Here is a 24,499-nt window from a genome sequence, read left to right on the forward strand (position 1 = left end):
TGCTTTCAACACCCAGAGCGAGTGAGGCAAGGCCAGGTCAGCCCCTACCAAGGTTGTCTCCTCACCCTCGGGGCACACGGTAGGGAAAGCAGCTGAGGACCGAGAGGAGCATCTGCCACTTCTGCAAGGTCTCCTCCAGATCGTCATCCCCAGGGGCAGAGATCCTCAAGGGAAGACTCCATCCCTTGAATCCGTGAGTTCACTGTTCAGACTTCAACCTGTTTTCGCTATCACTTTTAGTCAGTTCATCACTGGAAACACGTTTGTTTTTTGTGGTGCCAATATTGTCTTCTTAAAATTTCTTCAAGGTCATGGGAGGATGCTAGCAGGCTGTGGGCCAGGAACTCACAGAAATTATAAACTGTCTGTGAAGAAGGAATCAGTCCACCTGAAGAGTGTGTTAAAGAGAAAAGTAAAGCGAATCAAGACATGGAGCTGCCGCAAGGGGACGAAATGGAGGGAGGGGACGAAGAAGAGAAGAAAATCAGGCCTCAGCCTCAAAGTAAGGCTTTTTGGTAAAGTGACATTTCTAAATAGGTGGCACGATTTCATCCCCGTGAACAAAATATGGATGTAAAAATGTTTAGCTTGATCATGAAAATTACACTTGTTGAAAACTAAATTATTCAAATTCGAAACCAATATTTCGAGGCTATGACTAAGCTCTGATCTGCAAAAGGCTTTGCTTGTTTGTTATATTCTGTTTATACTTTTCTGTTTCACTTTTATCAGTTCTGCAGAAGAAGGCAGTGGTGCAAAAAGGAGTTTACCAGAAATGAGTATTGAGTAACAGTCTCATCTTAAAATACTTTTGCAACTTGTTATGCAAAATCACAGTTGCAGAAAAATTGGTTTCCTTCAGGAGCTATTAAGCAGATCAACTATACTATCTCTGGACCAGATTTTTTTTACCTATTCTCTTTCACAGAGAACTTTTGTTCTATTTGCATATATTGGAGCAGCCAGTACATATTGAACCTTTTTTTTTTTGAGGGGCAGGGTCTTGTTCCAGGCTAGAGTGCAGTGGCATGATCATAGCTCACTGTAACCTCAAATTCCTGGGCCCAAGCGATCCTCCTGCCTCAGTCTCCTGAGTAGCTGGGACCACAGGTATGTGCCACCATACCTGACTAATTTTTTAAAAAATGTTTTAAAAAATATTTTGTAGAGATGGGGCCTCACTATATTGCCTAGGCTGGTCTTGAACTCCTGGCCTCAAGCAATCCTCCTGCTGTGGCCTCCCAAAGTGCTGGGATTAGAGGCATGAGTCACCATGTCTGACCTGAGGTTTATATTTTTTAGTGATCAGATGTTTGCTAAAAATTGTACATTTAAATCTGAGCTTCAAGGGATAAAAACTCTGTTGTCTGGTGAGGCTGTGTACATTGAGTCACGATGGCTTGTTTGTAGTACTGAAGATTTTGCACATTTCATTACATATCCAGAAGTAATTTAAAGCATATTAGATATGGAAACATTTAAAACCTTAACAATTAACCTATTTACTTTATAAATTCATAAATTCTCATTTATGTATTCCATAAGTGACATTTTAAGTAGAGAGCTATATAGAAAAAGATTGGCCTGTGAATCTGAGAATATTTTTCTAGTCTATGTGCATGTACTGGAGAACAATTTATATGACATACAATATGGTTTCTTCATAAAGCTAGCTAGTGAATTGAAATAAGGATATGATAATATCACTAGGGAACATTTTTGTAAGGAATGTAGTTGTAAAATTTTCACAGCTGGGATTTGGAGACTATGATCTAGCTACTAATTAAGGATGCTGTATCAGTTGGGGTCCCAAAGGGAACCTAGAGAGCACATTCAAATTAGGATAATTCAAGCAGGGTTTATAAATAAGGAGACTATCATAAAGGTGGAGGGAGGGTGGAGAGGAATCGTAATGGAACCCGGGGCTGAGAATCACGAGTAGGGAGAGGTATCCGATCTGGGAAGCAGGGAGAGTCATGTAGACTAGAGTAGACCACCTTAGAGAAACCGTGACCTTCTGTCAAGGGACACAGCCCTTCTCTTTGGAACAAGTTCCTTGGCCTCATTCCCTGCCTCTGCTCTCCTGCCAGAGTGCCCTGCTGGCTGAGCCCAAGGAAAGCCACGGGGCACAGGCACATGTCCAAATAATCCATACAGATTATTTCCTCCCCAGGCAGAGAACAGGGTGGAGGGAGGGGGACAGTGGATCTGGAGGGGTGAACAGAAGATATCTGCACACACGCTGACAGTATATTAAATATAAATCTAGAATGTATTGTTTCTTGTTAGTATATTCATTGGTAGCAAGTGTTTATAAAAGAGCTGTAGCTTTATAAATATGCACTAGACAAGAACTTTACAGGAATTAAATTTTAAACTGCTTTTTGAACAATGGGGGAAAGAATCTAGCTTAAAATCTATGTTCTGTAAAAAAAAAAATCTTTTTCTAAATATATGGGAGCTAGATATATATTCCTAAATCTTGTTATGTCTGGGTGCCTTACTCTAAAAGGCTATCTCAGGGCTCTGAGCTCAGTGCTTACTTTGGTCGTTTATTAAATCATCTTTCAACAAATATTTATTGAGAGTGTCCACTGTGCTAGGTACTGTGCTAGGCTTTGGGTAGTAAGTGAAGCAGACACAATCCCTGCCTTGTGGAAACTTACGGTTTAGTAGCAAAGTGAGTAGAATGATGTAAAGGATGATTTAAATGGTGTTGGAAGTCTGCATTCCTAAAGGGAATCTTTAAGAGCAACAGAACCACATGACGACTAAATGTCCAAATATCATATTTAAACATGAAAATTAGAGACCTTGTAGCAGCTATTGATGTGCAAAAGAGCCACAGACTTACTAAGCAGCACATTTCCTCTCTCTTAAAAGAAGGACCTTTAACTTAAATTTTAAGCTGGCTAGTTCTGGAAGAGCTTATCCAAATACAATTTGTGAGACAAGGCACAAGTGGCTACCAGGGTCTAGAAAGTGCTAAGAACTGTCTACAATAACAGAAATGTTCTATTCTACACTGTCCAACAGAGTAGCCACTAGTTATGGTTGCTAAGGTAACAGAGGAGCTGAATTCTAAATTTTAACTTTAATTAATTTAGATTTAATTAGCCACATGTGGTGATGGTAATGCGTACAGTGCAGATCTAGAACACGATGTGCTGGCTGGGGTTGCTGAGCACAGGTTGCTTCATTTAACCTCATTTCCCTTTTCAACTTGGTTAACAACAAGGTTAGTAAATTACTCATATAACATCATGTGCCCTGCAGGGTATGAAATAGAGAGAAATTACTGATAGCTTAACAAAAATAAGTGTTGGCAAGGAGGTGAAGAAATTGGAATCCGTGTGCATTGCTGGTATGAGTGTAAAGTGGTGCAGCTGCTGTGGAAAACAGTCTGATGATTCTACAAAAAATTAAATGTAAAATTGTCATATGGTCCTGCAATTCCACTTCTGGGTATATACACCTCAAAAATGAAAGCAAGGACTCAGATATTTGTATAGCCACAGTCATAGCAGCATTATTTGAAATAGCCAAAGGTGGAAGCAACCCAAGTGTCCATTAACAGATGGATGAATAAACAAAATCTGGTATATACATACAAATGAAATATTATTCAGCCTTAAAAAGGAAGGAAATTCTGACACATGCTACAAGGTGGATGAACACTAAAGACATAATGTTAAGTGAAGTAAGCCAGTCAGAAAAGGGCAAATATTGTATAATCGATGTTTATGAACTACAGTAGTCAAATTCACTGAGGCAGAAAGTAGAATGGTGGGATCTAGCAAGTCCACTACTGGGTATATATCCAAAGAATACGAAATCAGTATGTCAAGATATCTGCACATGCATGTTCACTACAGCACTATTCACAACAGCCAAGATACGGAATCAACCTAAGAGTCCAATAGTGGATGAATGCATAAAGAAAATGTGGTATCTAAACACAATGTGGTACTATTCAGCCTTACATAAGAAGGAAATCCTGTCATTTGTAACAACATAAATGAACCTGGAGGACACTATGTTAAGCAAAATAAACCAGGCATAGAAAGCTGACTACTGCATGATCACACTTAGAGAGCTGACAGCATAGTTCTAGTTTGAGTCTGAAGCCTGAAGAGCAGAAGAGCCAATGGTGTCTGAGTCTGGTCTGAGTCCAAGGTCAAAAGCAGGAGAAGACTAATGTTTCAAGCCAGTCAAGTAGAGATAGCTTGCTTACTCAGCGTTTTTGTTCCATTCAGGCCTCCAGTGAATGACCACACCCCTCTCCCCCAATCAGGCCGGGCCATCTGCTTTACTGAGTCTACCCTCTTAAATATTAATCTCATCAGGAAACACCCTCACAGACACCCCCGGAATAACGGTTAACTGAATATCTGGGCAGCTCATGACCCAGTCAAGTTGACACATCTAATTAATCATCACAACTTCCTAACTTGTTGATCTGCTTTTATCTTTGTACCTTAATCTATCCTCAACATAACTGGATTTTTTTTTAAAGCCTCATTATTTGGCTCCTCTGATAAAAATTCTTCAACCTTCCCATCTCCATGTGAAATTAACATTGGACTATCATGACCACCAAGGCCCCACATGCTGTGTTCCCACTCCTAACCCCACTGCTGTCACTCTTCCCCCACTCTTTCTGTTCTGCCCCACTGATGTTTCTCCAAGAAGCCAAGCATGCTCCTGCCTCGGGGTCTTTACATCTGCAGATCCCTAGGCTTGAAATGGTCTTAGTCCAAATATCCACCTTGTTTCCTCCCTCAGTGACTTTCTTATCTTACAGCCTTGCAATAAATCCATTTTTAAAAATATAGCACCCCGTGCCTCTTATTTTACTTTCTTGTAAAATTAACTGTATTCTTTAGAACAGTTTTAGACTTGCAGAAAAATTGCTAAGGTAGTACAGAGAGTTCCCATAAATTCCATTCCCAGGTTTCTCTGTTATACCATCTTACACTAGCATGGTACACTCATCACAACTAATAAACCAATCTTGACACTTATTAATAATGAAAGTCCATACTTTATTTGAATTTCCTTAGTTTTCTATCCCAGGATCCCATCTAAGGTACACCTTACATTTCGTTTTCATGTGGCAGTTCTAGGCTGTGACAGTTTTTCAGACTTCCCTTGTTTTTGATGACCTTGACAGCTTTGAGAAATACTGGTCAGGTATGTCCCACTATTGAAATTTGTTTGATATTTTTCTCACGATAACTGGGGTTATGAGTTTTGGGGAGGAAAACCACAGAGGTAACATTGCCTTTTTCCTCACATCATATCAAGAGTACATGTCTTCAATATGATTCATGACTGTCACGTTGACCTTGAGCACCTGGCTGAGGTATTGTCTGTCAGTTTATAAAGCTACTCTTTCCCTCTCGTTTCCATATTGTCCTTTTCTGGAAGAAGTCATATGCATAGTTCACGCTTAAAGAGTGGAGAGTTATTCTTCTCTTTCTTGAGGGTGGAGTATCTACGTAAATTATTTGAAATTCTTCTGCAAGGGAGATTTGTCTCTTTCCTCCATTTATTTATTTATTCAATCATTCATTTATATCAGTATGTACTCGTGGCTATTTTTTGCTTTGAGTTGCAATCCAACATCATTATATTTACTTTGTATTTGCTTGAATTGTTCCAGCTTTGGCCACTGGGAGCTCTTTCAGTTGGTGCCTGTGTTTTTGACATTCCCCCATCAATGCAGGATTTGTTTTTCTTTTTTCTTTTTCTTTTTTGAGCACTTCCTTACTTTTAAGTCTCAGCCTTGTCTTTCAAGGTACTTCACCACCACCTCGCATAATGCCCACCTTCTCTGTTTATCTCTCCCCACTGAAATGCCAGGACATCGAGGGCAGGGTCTTGGCCGCAGTATTTTTGCCCACGGTATTCTCAGCACTTTAGTGGACGCTCAGCTGGTGTTCGGTGAATGAATGAACCGGGCATGTGCTGAGGCTGATTTGAGAGGGGTTAGTCCGGGTGGGTTCTGGGAAGGCGGTGCTGAGCCTCCGGGTGGCCTCGGCGCCTCGCGGGTCCCCGCTGGAGCAGGACCGGCCGCAGCCCCCCGCAGCCACACCCACGCTCAGAAACGGCTTCGAGCGTCTTCCCGCGGAAACGCACCGGACTGCAAATGTCACCAGCGCTGCGGGGATTCCCGGGGAAAGTCCAGCGCGCTCTTGCTCCGGGGACCACAGGATGCACAGAAGTGCCACGTGCTGTCAGCACCCCTCTACCCCGGCCTGCGGGGGCGCACAGGACAGGCTAAAGCGTGGCCCCGGTTCCGGGCAGTCGGGAGCGCTCTGACTCCTCGCTGGGCGGGAACCAGCGCGTGGGGAGCCTGCGGCCACCGCGCCCCAGCGCTGTCACCCCGGGGCGGGGCCTGGTCCCCAGCTGTGATCGCTTCCGAAGCGGCGGGGGTTGGGCCGGCGGCGCCCAGATGCGGCGGCGGCGGCGCGGAGCTTGGGCGGCTGTGGAGGAGCCCAGCCTCGGCCGTGGGAACCGCCGGGAGTCGCGCGACAAGTGTCCTTCCCCACCGCGGCGCCAGCGCGGGACCGGCTCCCGGGCAGGAGAGGGGCTTCTCGGTTCGCACGCTTGCTCCGGGTCCTGGTTCGTTTTCTCTCCTTGGGTCCTCTTTTATCTTCCCAGCTCCTCCCAGAGCAAGGACGCGCCCCGCTGGGCCGTGCGGAATGGGGGTCGGGGGACCGGTGGGGCGTGCCCCGGGAGGGACTCTCGCTCGCTCGGGGACCGACGGCTGTGCCTTAGGTGGGGTTTCCGATCTGGCCCAGGTCCTCGCGCTTCTCTGGGCACCTTGGGGATCGCAGCATTGGGTTTCTCTTATAGAGCGGAATGATTTATTACCTTTAATTCCGGAGGGCGAGGGACTGAGGATTTAGTGAGTCATAGGACTTAATTTCAGAGATACCTGTTGACAGGCTGCCATTCTAAAGTATCCACCGGAGACAACTTTTGTTTTAAGTCGAAAGGCTGAAGTGTTGTTTTAATCAGTGGGGACATTGTTTCGGTTTGATCACCTCTCCACTTCCTATTAGGATGCACTTTCTCAAAAACAACAGAATGGGGACTTCTTGACTTGCACTTGACAGTGTGACTCAGAAGCCGGGCAAAAGGTAGAAGCCAGGCCCTACGGAGAAACTGACGCCGCCTTGAAACAGTTCCTTCCTAGTCCACATAAGACTGTTGTAGAAGAATGGGGACGAGAAGCAGTGGCCGTGCCCAGGAGAACCACACTGTCCGGAGGGGGAATTCTCTCTTTTTCTAGACTGCGCTGATGCCAGCTGGGATCTGTATTACTTCCTGTGGTTCTCACGCACCAGTTTAAGACGTTTCTCAGCAGAGGGAGGAGTTGTTATTTCCACACGGGTATCCAAAAATGAGTCACAGAGCTGCTCTCTTAATTGTGCGACTTTGTTAATGAACTTTTGAGATGTGAAGTTTGCTCTGTCTCTATTTAAAATAAGACTCTGGATGTGAAATGCCAGCCTGCTAAACTGGGGCGGGTGGTGTGGGAAGTAACAATTCAAGTTTTCAGTTTCCTAAAGCGCCTGATGGTACAACATACCAGCCAGGGTCACTAGGCCGATCTAAGATAAACATTAAAATCATGTGCTTCGCCGCAGAAGCCCAAGAGAAAATTAATTTCATTATTAATAACCATTTTTGCTATTATTTTCACCGTATGGTAAAAATACGTCATTTTACGCAGTGATTATGAGTCATTCTGAAATCCAAATATTTGGGGCAGTTTATCTTCACTAAATTAGTGCTAAAACCACATGAAAATTTTTGAAGCAGGTGGTGCTAGTGGGAGTGGAGAAATTAAAATGTTGAAGCTGACAGGTCCCATTGCGGTGGGTAGCAGCCCTTAGGGAGAGACTGTACTCTGTCCCAACAGGCAGCAGGATTGGGAGCAACGTCTGTATTGGAGCTGAGCTGAGTGAGTTCAGCCCCAGCCAACAGTTACCAGGTACCTTCTCTGTGCCAGCCTCTTCCCGTTCTCTGGTTATACAAGTATGAATCCTGCCAACAAGGGCTTTAAAGACTAGCAGGGAAGGCCGGCAAATCCATGAATATAATGAGACAGATGCCAGGATAAATCTATGCCCACCGTGGAGTGTCTGACCCAATATGACTGATGTTTCTGCAGATCTGGGATTTGGAATGGACCAATAGATCATTGCTGGTAGAACGAGGAAGGTTTTGAGTTTAGTCATCCGCTCATTTTATTCTTTATTCAATAGGTGATTTGAAGATATGTCAATTAGACAGGCATGATTTTTAAAGTGCTTGAATTCACTATATTTTATATTATTTAATAACTATATAAAAATAAGCCTAGCCTAGTATCACCCCTAGATAATTGCAGGCATTTTTAGTTATGTACCTTTTAAAAAATAGTGTGACTAATAATTTATAACTTTATAACACCATATGGAAGCAACTTTCTGATCACTGTTTTTATAGTTCAAATCAATCTTTTTGAACACATTATAGCTGTATGAGTCAAAATGAATAAATCACAGTTTACTGTTGGGACTGAAATCTGCTGGAGTGCTTTTGGACTTGATGCCAGAGTATATTAAATTTCCCTAATTCTCTAAGACATCCGACTAGTGAAGGAAACAATACTCAATTGGAGACAACTTTACCTTCATTTCCATACTTTATTTCTCTCTTGAGAGCCCCAAACTTACTATTTCTATAAGAAAGAAAGAATCGAGTATGTTATTCATCATTGTACTCCCTGAACTTGGCACAGGCTTGATTCATGGTAAGTGTTAGGAAGTATTTATTGATTAAGTAATGAACCTTAACGTGGGAGGAGGAATTGTCAGGCGGATGGAGGAGTAGGTGACCCAATAGAAGGAACAGCACATACAGAGAAGCGAAACAGCACCGTGTGGTCAGGAAGCTCTAGCCTGTTTAGTGTGGACACAGTGAGGGCTGGGCGGGGGTCTGGAGAGACAGGCAGGGCCAGGTCAAAGGGCCATGGGCCAGGTGGGGGCTGTGGGTTTATCCTATGGAGGCCTTTGAGCAAGTGAATGATATTGTCAGAGACATGTTATAAAAGAACAACAAAAACAAAACAGAATTTTAAAAACTTAGACTAGATTAGATGAGAGTGACATTGGCCTTAAAAAGACACCATGGAGATTATTGGAATATTTGACATGAATCTTTAAAGAAGTTTTGAATAAGACAGTGACAGAGAGGTATGGAAAAGAGGGAAGGAGCTGACGGATTTTTTTTCATTTTACAAGGCCTATCACTCCAAACAGGTGTTTAATAGACAGAACCCAGTCCCATATGTATTTAGAAATGGGCAGTGAGAAAGTGGCAAGAGTTTAAGATGACTCTCACATTTCTAGTTAATGACTAGGAAGCATGAGAATATCCTACGAGGTGGAAGAGTAGGTTTGGGCTAAAGGATGCTGAGGAGCTCGCACAGTACTTGAAACAAAATCAGTGTTCATTAAAATTTTTCAAATGAATAATAACAGCTAAAATTTCTTGAGTGCTTGCTATGTGCCAGGCACTACACTAGGCTCATTACGTGGATTTAGCCTTTTACTCCTCACTGCAATCCTGTAAAATAAGTCCTTTAATTACTACTTTGACAGGTGAAGAAAGTGTAGTGTTAGTAACTGACAGAGCCAGGAATCGATGCCAAGCACCTGGCTCCAGAGCTTGCATTCTGAACCACTCTGCTATGATATACCGTTTCAGTAAATGAATGGATGGTGTTTTGGACATTGTGGTAAATTCAAGTTGGAGTAGACTCAATACATGGGATGGGCCCCCAGTGGCCCTACTGTGTGCTACATGACATTCCGTTCTACCACCTTCACTCCAAGAGATACCTGATTGATCTAGAAAAGCCTAGAACACTCAGACATTTTCTCCTGGGAATTTAAACATTTTAGTGGAGACTCATAGTATCTGAAGGTTCCCAGAACTTCAACCATTGCGTCTGCAGGGCTGCCTTGGTTACCATCCTTCCTAAGCACCGAATGCTTAGCTCTTTGTGTTTCTTAGATGCACTCAATGCTTTGTTGCCAAAATCTCCCATAGGGAAGCAGAAAGGCTAGCAAGTGGGGGGATTAATCTACAAAGCAGGGTCGAATTGTGGAATAATCACTAACAAGTGCAGGCAGGTACGTAACAACTCCAGGTCTTACAGTCCTGGCTTGTGGTTGGCCTTCTTGGGCCTATTTTGTTCTGGTTTTACCCTGAAGCAGGTGCCTTCCCTGCCTCTAACTTCCAGAATCTTATTAAGTGAACTTGATCCTGCTGTGTCCTCTGTCCTCTTGATTTTAGCTTGGCAAAATGATTCAAGTATCTTGGGTTCAGATCCTCCTTTCTGGATGGGGCATCCAGATAGATTCCTTTGGTCCTGACAAAGGTATTTTGACCAACAACCCTGTGTCCCTCCCACCCCAAATCTGATTTCAACTCTTGACTATTCTCATTGTTTGATGATTCATCCCACCCTGATTTAGATGAAGTCTTCAGCTTTATTGAGAAATTATGATATTTATAGTTGTCTGTTAGATGAGAGCAACATGAAGCCTTCCAGGGTGATCCAGTCCACACATTTACCCCTTGGTCTGAATTCCTATACTCCTGTCTGTAATTCATTCAGTGCCCAGACGACAAGAAAGGAAAGGGTTTTGGTTAATATTTCATGTGGGTTTGTCTTGCCTCTTCAATACAACCATGGTTTCCCTGAAAGCAGAGAATTGCTAGAGTCAGGGGCTCTGTCCATTCGTCTCTTAGGTACCTCCCAGTTGTAACCATTCTGGGACTTTTGCTGGTAATAAAACCCATCAGTCAGTCACTTGTTGGCTACTCCTTCCGAGTCTATGAATACCAGATATTATTTGTATATCTCATTCAAGTTTTTTGTTAGACTTCATAATTTGGTAATTTTTAGTATGAAGTAGAGTTTTAGAATTGGTAATTCTCAATTATTCTCCCCGAGCTAATTAAATATATTTTTAAATTAATTTTTGTTTTTTTTTCTTTTTAGTGGATCAGGGTAATCTAGAAAATACTAAGTCTCCTGGAAAAGTATTTCCCATTTTGTATACCCAACTGTTTCACTTGTTTCCCTGTTCAAAGCTGTAAAGTGATGCTCCCTTACTCCTTGCATAACATATTGGGTAATAATGTGAATTTCAGCTGTTCAGAATAGTGGAAATTGCTCTCTTGCTATCTTCATATGGAAACAGAGTGAACAAGTATCGTTCTGCCTTCTGTTTCAGTTTCAGGATTGCAGCAATGCGTATCTCTTCTCATGGTTTCATTTCTAGTTCTCTATTATGTACCTCATTATGTTGATTAGTGACACAAATCTGTTGATTTGAGATAAAGTAGGACACAGTGTGTAAGCTTGAATTCTATAATTTTACTACATTTCCCACCTCCTCCTCCTCCTCTCTTCCCTGATTACTGCATGGTAAACTAACATATAATGATGTTTAGCTCACAATATGATTTAGCTCTCTATTACTTAAAAAGTACTCATATATATTATTTATTTTAATTCTTATAAGAGCCTGGAAGAACAGAAATAATAAGTATTATTATTATTGTTATTGTTGCCCATATTCACATTTCATAGATGAGGAAGGAAACACTTGGAGAGATTAAGTGACCCCCCAAGATGGCCCAAGGAGTCAGGTGCAGAGGCCTGCTGCATTCTGCTGTCAGTAATTGTCTGAAAGTGGCAAGTTCAGGGTCTTAGGCCAATTCCCAGGAAATAGACCCTGAGACTCTGAGATTTGCATACAGGAAGTTTTTATTGGGAAGTGCCCCAGGGACAGCATATGGTAGGGAGAAAGAGAGGGAAGCAGATTTCACAGAGGGAGAAACTGAACTGTGGTGCATACACAACAGCAGCCTCAAGACAAAGAACTCTGGAGCTGGGGTGGCCCTTCAGAATTGCTCTGCCCCCCTGAGGTAAGAGGGCTGGATATCTATACCATCCATATCAGCTAGTCACTGGATATGGGCAGCAGCTCTTTTCAGTCAAGGGCAATTCCTGGAGCTGTGAGCCTTTGGCATCCAGCCTCCCCAGCAGCTGGGGGAGAGAGGGCCTTGGTCCTGAGAAGATTTGGACATTACATCGTCCTCTACATGTGTATGCAAGAGTGCATTCTCCTCTGCGATGGCCTTGCTTGGCTCTGTCTGGCACAGACCACCACCCTGCAGAGTGGAGCCCAGAAAGTTGGCGTTTTGTCCAAGGTCCTTAAGGATTTAGCATAGCTGTCTAGACAGCAAGAAGACAAGGTAACCTTAACTCTGGGAAGACTAGGAGCACAGAGGAAGAGTGAGGGGAGGGTAGGCCGTGGTGAGTGCAGTAGTGGTGACTGATAAATAGGGCTAAACTCTGGCACCCATGGCTAAAACACAACCCATGGCTGTCCAGACCCAGAACAAAAGTGGAACACGTACTAGTCCTTGCTATAACTCTAGGCTTTAACATTGTTCAATGTTAAACAATTTTTCTTAAGCTATAGTTTCTCTCTTCCTCTCTCCCCCAAAACCACCCTTTCTTCTAAGCCCTTGAAATGCCTCTAACCAATCCAGCGAATCTCAGTGTGTAGCCTGTAGATTATAAGCATCAGATTTACCAAGACATTTCAAAAACAGAAAACAGCAACAAGAAAAATAAAAGAGAACCAAAAGCCCAGGGCCGCATTCTAGATCTACTGGAACAGAATGCAGGGATGGAGCTCATGAGTTAACATTTTCAACACATCTTCCTCAGATGATTTGGATACATACCATATAACTTGGGAACCATTGTCCTAAACCGTTATGTCCTTGAAGGTGACCAAGCCTATTGGGATTTTTCAGATTACCAAGAAGCCATGGCAACTGTGAGACAACAAAGGACCACCTGAGCCTTAGTCCCAGCAGGCTTGGTGTAGTGAGAGTCCTCTATTTTCATTTAAATTTCTGATGTGGCCAACAGAGAGCACAGCCCAAATTCCTTGGCTGGCTTCTGACCAAGATTGCTGGAGAGAGGTCTCTGGCTTGGCCTTGTACTATCTTAGATAGCAGAGTGAGAGATGCCAAAGTTTTCTTCGAATAGTTGTAGATGGAGGAGGGCAAATCTGTGTACTTAATAGGAATCAGTAAACTTTTTAGGAGAATAAGAAGGTTTTAGGAAATCTTATGCCAGATGAAGCTTTGAGGTGCTGTCTTAAAACTTTAATGACCATCTAATAGGATGAGAGATAACTTTGGCAAGAAGGTTAAACATTTGTAAATGCAGGAAAAATATATGATCTGATTCATAGAAATAGGCAATAATTTTTCTTCATCGGGAAAATCACTTTTAAGCTTACCAATTTTGAGTCAGGTCATTGTAGGAAATATTAGTCACCTAAAGAATAATCTGATAAACTCCTAGGACATCTTGATGTTTTATTCACTCCTGTGACATCCAATTGCTGTGGTTCCTACACCCTCCATGTGTTGTGCCTTCACTCAGGTTGTCTGTGCCTGGGTTCCCTTTCCCTTCTCCCTACCGAGCTAATTCCTGTGAAACCACTTAGAATCAGCTCAGACCCCATCTTCTCTAGGAAGCCTTGCCTTCCCTTCACCCAGATTGAGTTTGGCATCCTCCACCGAGCTCTCCAAGTGCGCCCACACATCCCTCTCTCATTGCATTTATCACCGTTATTCTCCCTACCAACCTGTGAGGGCAAGGACTTTTGCAGCTTTGGTACAAGAGACCTAGACTCATCAAGAATGACTGAAAAAAATAACCATTCTGGTGAGCATACTTATTCAAAAAATATTTATTAAGGCTTTCCTACAGGCCGGATGCTTTGGGGTATATTGCAAACACAGCAGATATAGCCCCGACCCCACGGAGCTTATGGGCCAGAAGAGAAGATAAAGAATTAATGATAGAATATGTTATAAAACAATTAGCAATAGAGTATGGTGAGTATTAGGAAAAAGGAAGTACTGCAAAGTATGACATTATAGAGATGGAAATCCAGCCTAGTCTAAGATCAGAGAATGTGTCCCATTCTCATGAAACATAATTTATATCAAAATAGAACTTATGAAACTGGCTTTGGTTATAAGACAGAGGCCGCTTTTTAATAAAGATCTTTTTCTTTTTAACAAAAAAGGAAGATTTTTTGGTCTATCTAGTTCAAAATTAACCAGTCCCTCTGTGTATGTGTGTGTGTGTGGTTGGCAAACAGGACAGTAGAATGACTCCATCTTTTTTTTTTTTTTTTTTTTTACCTTAAGAGAGTCATAGTTAAACTCCATCACTTAATGAGTAAAACAGAGAGCAAGGGACAGAGAAGGAATTTTCTGTGTGTCTCATTCAATGTGGCATTGGTAGAAAGAAGTTGGTTAATATTTTAATGTGTAACATACAGTAGAATAAAATAAATCACTAAGCTCTGAAAATCATGAACTTATCTTACAGATTTTGAGAAGTTAATTTTAAGGATCTCATTATCATGGCCTACGAGTGTGACAGATTTGTCTTTGAGTTTTGTTGTAGGAGACAGAGAGTGAAACATTTCCTCAGAGGTCCATGTCTGCTCAGCTTCTCATCTTCCCAGTTTACTTTCAACGCCTGGGTGAAGAGGTCACAACCCTGGTGTTGCAATTTGCAGCTCCATCGGCTCAGCAGCTCATGCCGGGTCCTTTTCTCCTTTTCTGACCAGTTCTTGTTCTGCTATTACTTTTGTGCTTGCTTAATTCTCCCCATAAATTGTAAGCTTAGGGCAGGGACTGTGACTTCTTGAATTTTTAAACTTTAAATCTTTGCAGCTCTTCTGCTGCAATTTATTTACATTTATTATATTAAATAAGTAAATGATGTTAAGTTTAATATCAGAATTAACAGGCAAATCTTGGGTTGAGAAAGTAACCAGATTGGTTCTCTAGTGAGAACCTATTTCTTGTTTAACCTGACATCACAAAAAGAAATATGCCAAATGCTAACATGGGCATATTTGACCTCTGAATGCTTTTTTTAATTACTAAGAATGCCACCCATTTGGTTCATTGTAGGAAAGGAAAGACTAAGTCACCATGAAGCAGTACTTACTAGGTGGAGGTCTGTAATGTTCTGTTGTGTCCCATTTAAGTCGATTTAAACACATCCTCACCATCCAGCATCTTGCTAACACTGATACCAAAACATGGAATTAAAAACCATAATGCAAGTGAAAATATAACTCAGGCTTGAAGTATGACTTTAAGTGAATGGACATGTGATAGCCCCAGATGACTATTTGCCATGTAGTCTCACATCTTTCCTCCCATCCTTTGGCATAGTCCTTGGTTTATTTCAAGTATAACTTAATTTATGTTCTAATTTTTTGTTGTGCTTTTACTGTAAATATTATATAAGCAGAGTATATTAATGGTAAGGAAGTAATTGTTCTTACACTTTCTATTTTGTATAGATTGAACTTGGTTCATTGGTGAAGTGTAGGTAATGAGTTTAGCCACTGTGAATCCAGTTGAATACTTTATTAATTGTAAATTAGTTCCATTTTTATATTTCCATTAAGAATTTGCCTTTTTAATGAGAAACTATGGTAGTGAAATAGAATATTTTATAGAGGATGAAGCTTATTCCTTAAGGAATCAAATTTATAATAGTGTCACTTCATCTGAAAAGATTAATAGTTGGTAGAGGAAAATCCAGTTTAATTAGAAAGTTTCTTGAGTTATTAACTGCCCTTTGCTGAAACTTCAAGTGCTAGCAACATTTCTCCATTTTGTTGACATCTAGATACCTGCACCCACATCTGTTAACAGCAGTGTAAACACAATAAGTATTTTCATTTTCATTCTTTCTATCTAGTCCTAGTAACTAAAGCACAGATAAACCTTGTGTCTGATCTATTCCCTCATTTTTGGCTAAGTTAGTAAGTCTACACTAGTATCTTATTTTTAATTCATATTTATTTGGTAAATAGCAAATAATGAATATCATTTCATATTTTTATTGAGAATATTTTATCTTCTGTGATTGTATTTTTATATATTTTGCCCAGTATTTTATTGTCATGTTACTTTCTTACCAGTTGGGATTGTCTCTTCACACAATAGTGATTGTGATGTCTATATGATGTCTATTTTGGTGCAAAGATTTTCTTTGAATCTCTTGCTTTAATTCTTAATATTATCCTTTTTTTTTTTTTGCACAGAGATTTCAAACTTTATACAGTCAAATTTGGTTATCTTTTTCTTTGAAATTTCTTCCACAGCCTCAAATCTCATAGAAAGTTATCATTTTCCCAAAGTACAGATAAATATTGAGCTTTATTTCCTATTAGTGTTTCTGTTATTGATTTTTCATTTTTAATCCTTTGATGTCCTTGAGGCATATTATGGGGTTTGTGGTAAGGATTAGAGAGAATTAAATTTTTGCTAGCAGTTGAAGTGAAATTTATAAAGAGACATTAATGTGAGAAACATAGAATTAAGCAGGCAAGATGGAGAGTTCCTAAAGAGTTCTTAGTCACCCCCAAGCCAAAATTCACAGCATTGCACCTTTGGTTAGTCTTTTGGATTTCCAGAAAGCCTTTTTTTGTTGTTATTTCTTTCTTTTTCTAGTTTTTAATTTTATCAAATTTACATGTACGTAATCAGTCAATTAGTTCTAGAAAACAATTAGTGAAATAAGCCAGGCACAGAAAGACAAATAACACATGTTCTCACTCATATGTGGGAGCTAAAAAAAGTTGATCTCATGGAGACAGACAGTAGGATGATGGTTACCAGTGGAAGGGCAGCGGGTGGGATGAGGAGAGGTTTGTTAATGGATACAAACATATAGTTAGAGAGAAAAAATGAGTGTTGGGTAGCACGGTAGGGTGATTACTGTTAACAGTAATTTGTTATATATTTCAAAATATCTAGAAGAGAAGATTTGAAATGTTCAGCACAAAGAAACCATACATGTTTGAGGTGATGGATATCCTAAATACCCTAATTTGATCCTTACATACTGTATGCATGTATCAAAATATCACATGTACCCTGTAAATATGTACAATTAAGTATCAATTTAAAAAATGAAAAATGAGATCAATGTGGTGATGTAAAAAAAAAATGAAAAATGAAAGTCTGATGGAAAAAAGTCAGGTCCCCCTCTTCCTCATTTCCACCTCACCAAAGGCAACCACTTTCAGCCACTTCTGCTGATTCTTTTGGTGTTTGTCTTCATGTAATAACACACTCCTATTCCTGTTTCTTCATTTGTCAGTTTTAGGCATTATCTGTTGACTTCTCCATGTGGAAAATGTAGCTCATTTTTATATCTTCCTGCACAAGACACACGCCCTTCCTGCTCTCTCATCCTCCCAATACAACTGTACCATAATTTAAGTCAGATCAATATTCAGTTATGATATTTCTATGATTATGAAAATGCTTATCATGACTGAGCCATGCATTGTGCTATGATTACTTTCTTATAAATATACAATATTCTTTTGCTTTCCTGGAAGTTAATTGTCTAGAATTTTTTGTTAGCTTTATATTTACAACAGATTCAACCCTAAATTGTCTAAATCTCCTCTCAAGAAATTTTGACCCATCAGGAATTCTATCAGTTTCATCTTCCTGAAGAAATCTCTCCTGCAGTCTACTCACTTAATCCAGACAGTTGTTCTTTTCAGTCAAGCGCACAGCTATCATCTTAGAATTTCCTCTGCCATCATCCTGAGATGCCCTTGCCTCTCTCCTCTGTTGGATCTCATATTAGGATTCTATACTCTAAATGTGTTTTGCTTCACTTCCTTGTTTTGCCGGAATACATTCTCCAGTCTCTTCTTGAGAAGGAACATAGGAAGTAAAAGTTTTCGAGACTTTGTGTATCTGAAAACACCTTTATTCTGCCTTCACAGTTGACTGATATCTTGACTAGGTATAGAATTCTGGGTTGGAGATACATTCTCCTCAAACATTTAAAGGCATTGTTCCACTATTTTTTTGTTTCCTGTGTTGCTATTTCTAAGTCCAAAGGTATTTTGACTCCGAATGTTTTGTGCATGATCTGTTTTTCTCCCTCCTCACCCCCATAAGCTTATAGAATGTCCTCTCTCTGGAATTCCTATTACTTGGAATTTGAGTGTAAGGGACTAGACCTCTAAATTTGTTTACTCTATTTTCACCTCTTTTTTATTTCTTTCTCCTTTATAGAAAAGGATCTTTCCATTTTCCTGCCTTTAGGATATAGGTCAGTGTGCTGGGAAGTAGGTGAAGGAGGAGGCTTGGAGGTCCAACATTTCAAGCAAAAACGTTCATTTACTCCTCCCTTTCTCAGTTGATCCCTCTACCCAAGTCTAGATCTCTTTTACCCTGTTCAAAGTCTAATCTGTCTACTCTCCTGCCAGGGTGGGACAGAAGACAGAGGGTATTCCCACTTCTTAAGAAAGATTCTAACCAAACCCAATTTGTTGTTATCCCACCATCACCCACTTTCCCGTAGGTACTCAGCCTTTAATTCTGATTTCTGAGCCCTTGAGTATTTATTTTATGGTGTAACTTAGGTTGGTTCTTGGTCTTCTCCACTGTTAGCTGAGAATTCAACTTCCTTAAATCTTGTAGACCAGTTATCATTTATCCATTTTCTTTACAACTTTCCCAATTGTGTTGCCACTCTCTTCTCTCCTATTCTTTATCCTGGTTGGCTTATGCCTTTTAGAAAGTTCCTTTAGTGGGACTGGGTATCTCCCCAAAGGAAAAGATGTCATTATACCAAAAAGATACCTGCACTCATATGTTTACTGCAGCACAATTCACCAAAAGCAAAGATGTAGAATCAACCTACGTGTCCGCCCACTGATGAGTGGATAAAGAAAATGTGGTGCATATACACCATGGAATACTACTCAGCCATAAAGAAGAATGAAATAATGTCTTTTGCAGAAACTTGGTGAAACTGGAGGCCATTATCCTAAGTGAAGTAACTTAATGGAAAATCAAATATTGCATGTTTTCACTTATAAGTGGGAGCTATACTATAGGTATGCACCATCATATATTGTGGAATAATGGACGTTGGAGACTCCATCACTAGGAGATTGGGAGGGGGGTGAGGGATGAAAAATTACCTGTGTGGTACAATGTACAGTATCTGGGTGATGGGTACCTTAAAAGCCTCACCACTATACAGTATGTCCATGTAACAAAACTACACTTGTACCCTCTAATTATATTGAAATTTAAAAAAGAAAGTTCATTTAGTGGGGTTTTGGAAGGGAGCAAAAGTAACATTCAATTTATCATTTTACCCAGAATGCAAAAGGCATCTTTAAAAATAACAAATGTATTTTCTGGCTGGAATAGTATATTAAGCTATTGGCACATAAGAGTGGATATATTTATCAAAATACCTATTTACTGCCTTAAAACATAAAGAATGGAACACAGGACTGGGATGTTTAGGTGGGCAAGTTTGAATTGACACAGGGGATGGGAAAGAGCAGGGACATTGCTAATTGTCATCAAAAAGGGAGGCAGGATAAGATGGCATGCCATGATGGAGACTCTTTAGGTGAGGACACATTAAGGGCAGTACGTAAAAAGTAAATAACTCAATTATCATTCACAAATTTTCCTCTTGATGTTCATGAAGAGTATGTAAGTGTACCGACATGAGTGAAAACATAAGTGTTATCTAAGAAAATACCTGCATTTGTTGAGAATTCATTCACTGTGTGTCAGGCACTATGTGTAAATACCTCTTGAAGTTGATAGTTTTTTTCTAATTGGCTCAGAGCTGGGAGCCCAATACCTGCATTTGTTGAGAATTCATTCACTATGTTTCAGGCACTGTATGTAAATAGCTCTTGAAGTTGATAGTTTTTTTCTAATTGGCTCAGAGCTGGGAGTCCAATACAGGTTTATTTGACTTTACATCCTTATTTAAACACTAAGCTATTGTATCTTTGTGTCATAGTTGACACCAATGATTGAAATTAAGAAATTTATCGTAAATGTACAATAAACTAAAAATGTATTTCCTCTATGATCTTCATAGTTCTGTCTTTAAATGTGTTGTAAGTCTCTGCCAGATAGTTGATACTGGGGAAGTTGCATAACTCAGTTTTGGTTTCAGCTGTGTCTCTATTTTAAACATTTCATCAGTCTTCTTCAAATTTCCAACATTTCTATTTCTTTCTTTAAAAATGCTTTATGTAAGCTTTTTTTTTTTTTTTTGCTTATCTAAGAAATATATATATTTTTTGTAGAGACAGGATCTCATTATGTTGCCCACGTTTGTCTCCAACTTGTGGCCTCAAGTAATCCTCCTGCCTCAGCCTCCCAAAGTATTGGGATTATAGGAGTTAGCCACCACACCTGGCTAGAAAATATATATTTTTAAAGGATTAAGACCACAGCTCTTTTACTCACCAAGCTAACCTTCTCATCTCATGTTGCCTGGCACATAGTAGGTACTCAATAAATAGTTGTTGAATAAATACATGAAAGTTCCTGTCAGAGTAGCCTTTGCAAATACATGTGTCCCGAAAGATGTTGACAAGAATAGCAATCACATGATCTACTTCACAAATATTACTTAAAAGCTCATTAACAGGTTGCTCAACTTGTTTTATAAAAATAAAACAAACCTAACAGATGCCATTATTTCTATGACATTGTGTATATTTTAGCTAATAGAACTGAAATATTTTAACAGTATTTTAAAATCTAATTACAAAGAATACTCAACAGTAAGTAAAAATGAGTTATGGTACTTAAAGTTGTATGCATTTCATGATTGCTGGGGGTTATTCTACATGGATACTTATAGTCTGTTCATGAGAGAACAAATGAAGTTAGTCTTTAGCTACAAAATTTTCTGTAAATTGGAACAGATAGAAAGTTATCCACTGAATCCTATTATGAACATCACAAATACCACTGCAAAGGTGAAATATCCCTTTTATCCAAAACAAAAACTCACATATAAGGGAAAATTAAAATCCTGTTGGTGTTAAAAGGTGTAGAAGATTTCTTTTTCAACACCTGTAGGTGTTTATTCCACATAGCTTTAAACAACACAATTGCTACGTGGAACAGTTTAAATTGGGGTAAATGTATAAGAAATTTGGTCAGCTACTGCTTGTAGGTTTGTTAGTTTTGTTTTACAAGCGATTGGTTATTTGTCTTCTTTGATCTTCACTTTGAAAAAAATTTTCATTATGATAAGTGAGTTTGTTTTCTCGGACCTCTTTTATACAGTAAATGTGAGACATCTAACTCCTACTTTCCTGAGGTTCTGACTGACTATAGGGCATTAATATTCTGTCATTTGAGTTATAGGAGTAATATAGAAACTGAGAATAATTCTTAGCTGTTATAGGATCATTTTAGATCACATGGTCTGCACGTGCTTGTAGTGCTTGTAGTGTCTTGAATAAACTACCCGATGAAATAAACTGATTATGGATGGAAGTAGTTCAAAATAATAATTCCTAAGACTGTGTTCATAAAATACTTTAAAGTTTTTGGAGTGCTTTCATGTATTTATTTATTTATATATTTATTTCATATATTTACATATATTAAATATATAATTACATTATTTAATGATCAAAAAGCAACCTTTACAAGGTGGGTAGTGTTATTACCATTTTACAGATGGGGAAGCTCACACTTAGAGGTGTTGAATGTCTTGCTCAACTTTACACAGCTAGAGATGAAGATGGGAATGAGCCCTCGTGTACCTGGCTGCATTAGCTTTCCAAATGATATTAGCAGCAGTAGAAGTAGCTACTCTTTGTTTCTTCTTAGGAAATAGTGCATTAAGGGTTTCTATCCATTAGGTGAGGAAGGAGACCTCATCCCTACATGTCCTGGATCTGACTGAAAAAACTAAAACAAGCCTACCACCACTGAGGGTGAAACCTTATTAACTGAGGGGAGGGAAGAGGAGATAGGGGTTACCTTTATGAGATACTTGCAAAGGACATATTCAATGGATGTGTAATGAATTAAAATTGTTAATCTGCTCCCAAAGGAAAACCTAGCCACTAACTTTATAACACTAAGTCTTGAAGCTATCAGTCCTCAGGCTGGCTTAGGCACTTCAGGATTCGTTCACAGTTTCTGGGATGTGTGGAATTGGGGTAGCCATCCTGAGATTCTTAAACATGAAAGCACAGAATTTCCTTTCCATTTAAAAGTTGCCCTTGACTTTTTTTCCTTTTCTTTTTTTTTTTTTTTTTTTCTTTTTTTTTTCCTTTTGAGACAGAGTCTCTCTCTGTCTCCCTGGGTATAGTGCAGTGGTGTCATTATAGCTCACTGCAACCTCAAACTCCTGGGCTCAACCTATCCTCTGGCCTCAGCCTCCCAAGTAGCTGGGACTACAGGTGTGTGCCATGACACCCGGCTAATTTTCCTATTTTTCATTTATTTAGTAAGTAGAGACGGGGTCTCACTCTTGCTCAGGCTAGTCTTGAACTCCTGAGCTCTAGAAATCCTCCTGCCTCAGCCTCCCAGAGTGCTAGGATTATACACATGAAACACTGCACCTGGCCCCTCAATTTTTTTTTAACTTGATTTCACCTGCACAAAGATTTTTCCCTTGAAAACAGTGAGGCTGCGAGCTTTTGCCTATCACAGCAAGTTTGCACTTATGCATGCCTGCTGCATTAGCACATCCTGCATACTCTGTCCTTGGCATCCTTAATTCCTGAAGGGGCTGTCTCATCAGCTGTAGTCAGTGTCTTTCTGGGACAGTAATGCCAAGACAGTGATGTTTCATCAGAATTATAGACTCATTCTCATGTCAGACTTTCATCAGCAGTGACCTTGGCAAACTCATCAATGAATCTCTCTGCTGCTGTGTGATCAGCAGATGCTTTATCACCACAAATCTTTAAAAATGTAATGCTGTGTCTTTTCTTAAATTTCTGCAAGCAGCCTGTTGAATATTCAATTTCCTTCCATTTTCAGTTCATTGTGATAGATCTTTGCTTGTTTCATGATCAGGATACTGTTAAGTGGCATGGAGTCACTCCAAGGCTGATGGTTGTACTTGTTCAATGCGCAATTGTGATGGTCGTTTTTAGCTTCATGCAATGTTTTTCTCTTTTTTAAAATTAACTTCTGTTTATCAGCATAGAACTTCTACAGCTTATTCCTGTTTCTTTGGGTCATAATTAGTGTTCACTTATGATCGCAGATGAGACCAGAAATAAACTATTAGTAGTGTATTAGCAAATGCACTATTTATACAAATAGTTACCGAATCTATATTAGTTATTTGGGGGAATTAAAATAACATGACTACATGACAATAGGTAACATATATAGAAGTGTTTACTGTCTGCCAGGTGCTCGTCTAAGAGCTTCACATGCCTTACCTCATGTAAGCCATCCTAGGAGGTAGGGATTTATACATAGGGAAGACTAGTTACAGAGAAGGTGGCTTACAAAGATATGTGATATAGTGGAGGCTTGAAAAGCCCTCATCCGTTAGGAATTGCTCTCTCTAACTGCTGAGAATCCCCAAACCAGTGAGAAAGCCCAGTCAAGGCCCAGTAGTGGCCGAGGTGGCATCTGAATGTGTCTCCACCTGTCTGCCCAGGCTGAACACTTAGCCACTCTCCTACACTACCCTGAGTAGATGTGGAATTCTAAGCCCAGATCCTACAGCCCTGAAAAGAAGTATTCTGATTGGCTTTAACATCGTGAAGGGCTAGTAAGGCCATAACCAATTTCTGACATTCCTGAGAAACCTAGTTCCATACTACTAATTTTTGTTCTTTTTAGTGTGGTGGCAAGAAACTTCCCTGCTCCAATCTTTGAATTCAAAGGAAAGTTTGGGATGTGGCAGTAGAGTCACGCTGGTTGGGAAGTCACACTGAGCCTACCTGCTATTTATTTTGGTGATCTGAATGATAGACTTGTGATACGCTTAAAACTATCCACCTCCATTTCAAAACTGGCTCTTCGAGTTCGCAAAACCTCTTATCAGACTGAAACTCAGCCAAGGTTTAAGCTGCCAACCATCTCTGTGCTGTCCTGGGACTCCTGCCCGAGGACTCCCGTTCAACGCAGTGAGTTAGCAAACAGCATGCGCAGAGCCTCTTTGTGGATTCTGCTTGTATGTGAGATAATCTTTTTTTAGCTTCTTTTTACTTCCTTCTCGCCATGATTATGACCACAATCCTCAAAAGAAAAAGAAAGGCTGTCTTCACACATGTGTAAAAAAAATGTGTTTTTTAGGTGTGTTTTTTAGAGTAACTTTTGCATACAATATGAATAGAATATCATAAATGTACACTGAATTAAAATCAAGATATATAATATAGGTCACTATCATCAAGTAGGCGAAATATACCATCAGGATAATTATTTGATACATATTACTTATGTTTGTATTTTAAAATCATAGCAATAAACTTTTGCTTGACAGTTTACTTTCTAGAAATTACGATTTATCCGT

At 39.9% G+C, this 24,499-nt stretch overlaps 1 protein-coding gene across 2 annotated transcripts in view; it reads left to right on the plus strand.

Annotated features, from left to right (window-relative positions):
* Positions 1–24,499, plus strand: part of STX11 (syntaxin 11) — a 33,539-nt gene continuing 9,040 nt past the window's right edge. The window contains exons 1-2 of one of the 2 annotated variants that reach the window (XM_045544515.1): positions 1–193; positions 309–502. In XM_045544515.1, coding sequence (XP_045400471.1) covers positions 430–502 — 73 coding nt within the window. In that variant the 5' untranslated portion in view covers positions 1–193; positions 309–429. Of the gene's footprint in view, positions 194–308; positions 503–6,356; positions 6,628–24,499 lie in introns of those variants that run through there. The other variant, XM_045544516.1, reaches the window with a different exon arrangement.

The sequence above is a fragment of the Lemur catta genome, chromosome 2 (genome assembly GCF_020740605.2).
Source record: "Lemur catta isolate mLemCat1 chromosome 2, mLemCat1.pri, whole genome shotgun sequence".
Lineage (NCBI taxonomy): Eukaryota > Metazoa > Chordata > Mammalia > Primates > Lemuridae > Lemur > Lemur catta.